General features: G+C 34.3%; 1 protein-coding gene across 1 annotated transcript; it reads left to right on the top strand.

Annotated features, from left to right (window-relative positions):
• Positions 1 to 2,979: 2,979 nt before the first annotated feature.
• LOC101086178 (putative olfactory receptor 5AK3) lies at positions 2,980 to 3,909 on the top strand. Its single transcript, XM_011286901.4, has one exon. It carries the CDS (start codon positions 2,980 to 2,982, stop codon positions 3,907 to 3,909), a length of 930 nt encoding a protein of 309 aa, XP_011285203.1.
• Positions 3,910 to 4,446: the final 537 nt, after the last annotated feature.

Below are 4,446 nucleotides of genomic sequence, written 5' to 3' on the forward strand. Positions count from 1 at the left end.
ATATCTACGAAAGAGGTACAGAAAAAGCCCACTGTAACTTAATGTAGAAATTACTCCTAATTAGAGTAATTTCTCCTTAATTGCATATAATGTGACTTCCTATTGCCTCTACTGTAGCTTGTGGGGCAACATCACCATGCATTTGTTCAAATACTTCCTCTGCTTGGAGTTGCCTTCCCTGGCCATACAGATCTCCACCTTATACCATCCCAAACACATTTCTAGAACCAATTTTAAAACCACTTATTTTAGGGATGGTTTCTATATCCTCTAATAAAATGAGATTATTTGCCAAACTAAAGTCAAACAGCATGCAGTTTGTATCTCCTTTTGGACACTATTAATTCTCATTTTTGTCACAGAGCACCAACATGAAAATTAAACTTGACAACTGTAGATGTAACTTACTCACCACTTTAGACCCTAAGTCTCCGACCATTTCTTTCAACAACTGAGATGCTCAATTTTTCCTTTGGACTGAATTGACTTCTTTTAACCCTTAAAACAATAATACCCTTGTTTTCCCAATGTCTTGTAAAGAGGTGTGGCTTTTATTTAAAAAAAAAACAAAATACTGGCAGCATTTTGACTTGCTTAGAGATAGTATGTCTGTAACCTGTACTTAAAACTCAATTAAAGGGGTATAAAATACATTAAAAAATATTTAATAATGACAAAAAGGCATATAGAATATATGACAAATATGTGTAATCACCAGATAGCTATGGATATAAAGTATCACCAATACTATGGAAGCCCCAGTATTATATCATATTATAATTAGTCAAGAAGCTATTTTCCTCAACATTATGATTTTAAAATTTGGGTAAAGAAATGTAGGCCTAGTGAATTCATTTTCAGTGATGGAAATATTCTATTATTTTTTGTACCATTATTTACTTTATCAGTAGTTGTCTGTTTTTTTTAACACTTTTTCTATTATATCACATGGCCTGATCTACCTTTTTAAAATCCAATTTGACAATAATTGCATTTTAATGATGCATTTATTCCATTTATATTTATTATCCTAATTCATTTAGATTATTTATGCCTTCTCAGGTGATTTCTGTTTGTCATGATTTTTTCTAGTATTTTTATCTCCTTTCTTATGTTTATTTAGATTGGTTGATTTTTAAATTCCTGCCAATCCCCCAAATTTTAAAAGAAAACCCAACTTTTATCTTTTACAATGTTTGAAAACATATATCTTTAAGTTCAAGTCAAAAGTACAAAAATTTTAGAGCACCTTAAGTCTAATTAACCGTCCAACCTAATACCTCAGTGTTAGCTGATATTTTCAGTTTCTTGGCCACTTCCCAATGGAAAATATTATTAATATTTTATACTTCCTCTGTTTTTTCCAATTCTGTCACCTGTTTACTAATTTCTAAGTTCACTATGTCTTCTTGTTTCTGAGACTTTTTTAAGGATCACATTAGTCTCTTCTGAACAACAGCCTTTAGAAGCATATATAGTGCTCAACTACTGATAGTAAACCCTCCATGTGTTTTTTGCATGAAAATATTTTATCCATTCTTTTCATTAATTTCTTCATTTAAATGTAAAACCTTCATAAAAGTTAAAATGATGGTGCAGTGGGGCGCCTGGGTGGCGCAGTCGGTTAAGCGTCCGACTTCAGCCAGGTCACGATCTCGCGGTCCAGGAGTTCGAGCCCCGCGACGGGCTCTGGGCTGATGGCTCAGAGCCTGGAGCCTGTTTCCGATTCTGTGTCTCCCTCTCTCTCTGCCCCTCCCCCGTTCGTGCTCTGTCTCTCTCTGTCCCAAAAATAAATAAACGTTGAAAAAAAAGAATTTAAAAAAAATAATAAAAAAATAAAAATAAAATGATGGTGCAGTGAGCACTGTGATACACTGCACCTAGATTAACCAACACTTTTTCTTTTCCTTTTGCTGGATCTCTACACAGACAAATGGACAGATAAGAGATATTCAGCATGTACCTCCTGCAAACAAAGAAAATCTCTGTGATAACCACCTGTTCCCACTAAAGAAACTTGATACTGATGAAATTATATTATCGCATATATACTTACAATTCTAATTTCCCACTTGTCTCCACAATATCTAAAGTAGATGTTGTATTTTCAGATTCAGGGACCAATGAAGGATTATGTATTAAATTTAGTTGCAATGTCTTTCTAGCCTTATTAAATCTGGAATAGTTCCCTGTTTTGTTTTTTGTTTGTCTTTCATGAAATTGACATTTTTGAAGTGTCTAAGCCAGTTGATTATAGAATTTCCCAACATCTGGACTTTTTCAAGTTGCTTCATAATGATTAGGTTCAATAAATCTTTGCCATTAAAACAACATAGGTGATGTTGTTGCTATTCCTTCTATTTGTACACATATATATATGCATGTATGTATATATAAAATGAGGGGACTATATGGCATGTAAATATGGGAACTGCATGCTAAGGAGAGTTGTAGAAAGACACTCTGAAGTCTTCAAACATATGTGGGCCATGAACAGAAAATTTCTTTCATTAATGCTACCAACTGATCTCAGAAAATTTCTTTCATTAATGCCACCAATTTCAGGAGCTTGACCAGGATTGGAATGATGAATGTCTAAGGAAAACTACAGATGTTGAAAAGTCGCAAATCATATTTGAATATTGCTCTCAGCAAATATGGATACCTGCTTAATATGATGGAAACATGTGTTAACCTATGCTTCTTAGAATCACACATATTAGAAGTCAATCATCTTCTATGAGATCTCCTTCAGTTTGAAAATGAATCCATGACTCACATGTCATTTTTTATGTGGTGATTACTTATCAAGGAAATAGAAGAAATATGGAAAGCAATAAATCCTTTTGTGTTTTCCATAAGGATCTAATTCAAAAAAAAAAGGTGACTGAAATATAAGATCCTTTTCCTTCAAGAAATCACAAAGATTTTCTTTCTTTTCTTGGTCCTCTTCTTGGTCCTTTCTAGACTTCCATAATCATGACAAAAGAAAATATCACTAAAGTGACTGAATTTTTTCTTCTGGGGTTTGGTGCCCAAAACAAGTTTCGAGACCTCCTCTTCATTGTATTTCTGGTCATCTATGCGACTTCCATGGTGGGTAATATTGGAATGATCCTACTCATCAAGACAGATTCCAGACTTCAAACACCCATGTACTTTTTCCTACAACATTTGGCTTTTGTTGATATCTGTTATACCTCCGCTATCACTCCCAAGATGCTGCAAAACTTCATATTAGAAAACAAATCTATATCCTTTGAGGGCTGTATAATGCAATTATTGGTTTATGCAACATTTGCAACCAGTGACTGTTACCTCCTGGCTGCTATGGCAGTGGATCGTTATGTAGCCATCTGTAACCCACTTCACTACCCCATAATCATGTCCCGAAGAGTCTGCATCCAACTGGTAGCTGGTTCATATGTCATGGGTTCAATAAATGCTTCCGTGCACACAGGTTTTACATTTTCACTGTCCTTCTGCAAATCCAATACCATCAATCATTTTTTCTGTGATGTTCCCCCAATTCTTGCCCTTTCATGCTCCAACATTGACATCAACATCATGCTCCTTGTTGTCTTTGTGGGATTTAACTTGATATTCACTGTGTCAGTTGTCATCTTTTCCTACATGTATATCATGGCCGCCATCCTGAAGATACCTTCTGTTTCAGGGAGGAAAAAAGCTTTCTCCACATGTGCCTCCCACCTGACAGCAGTCACTGTTTTCTATGCAACCCTGTCATACATGTACTTACAGCCCCAAGCTAGTAATTCCCAGGAGAATATGAAAGTAGCCTCTGTATTTTATGGCATTGTGATTCCTCTTTTGAACCCCATGATCTATAGTTTGAGAAATAAGGAAGTGAAAGAGGCTATAAAAGGGATGAGGAAAAAGTTCTTCTAGGTTGGACCCAAGTCATTAAAATTCAGCACTTCAAAGCATCAAGTAAGGATGTTTGACCACTATTGAATGTTTCTGAAGTTGGAAACACGTTCACGTCTTAAATCAATGTTACCTCTTTTGGTAAGTTCTTAAAATGTGAGAAATATAGCAACACCTCATGAGACTAATAGTCCCCTGATTATAACTCAAGAAATATGTTTCATACTATCCATATTTTATTGAGATTATTTAAAATATTAAAATTATGTACAGACTTCACAAAGTATTTAGTGAATACTTCATATAGACTTCATATATGTTCTTAAAGACCAGAAAATAGACTTCATATATGTTCTTAAAGACTAGAAAACCTCAATTTTGCATATAATCAATATTAAAATTGAGGTTCATTAATTTCCATTCACTTAAACGACTTCCTTAAATTGTCTACAAAGAGACAGTATTTTCTGTTCTAATTATTGCATACACCAAAATGTAAAATAAATGCACTGCTTTGAAAAGTACTTTATGACTCTGGCTATACTTCCTACTTAATAT

The sequence above is a fragment of the Felis catus genome, chromosome D1 (assembly GCF_018350175.1).
Source record: "Felis catus isolate Fca126 chromosome D1, F.catus_Fca126_mat1.0, whole genome shotgun sequence".
Taxonomy (NCBI): Eukaryota; Metazoa; Chordata; class Mammalia; order Carnivora; family Felidae; genus Felis; species Felis catus.

What these genes read in the sequence shown, in the direction of transcription:
- LOC101086178 (XM_011286901.4), top strand. Translation starts at nt 2,980, where the DNA reads ATGACAAAAGAAAATATCACTAAAGTGACTGAATTTTTTCTTCTGGGG.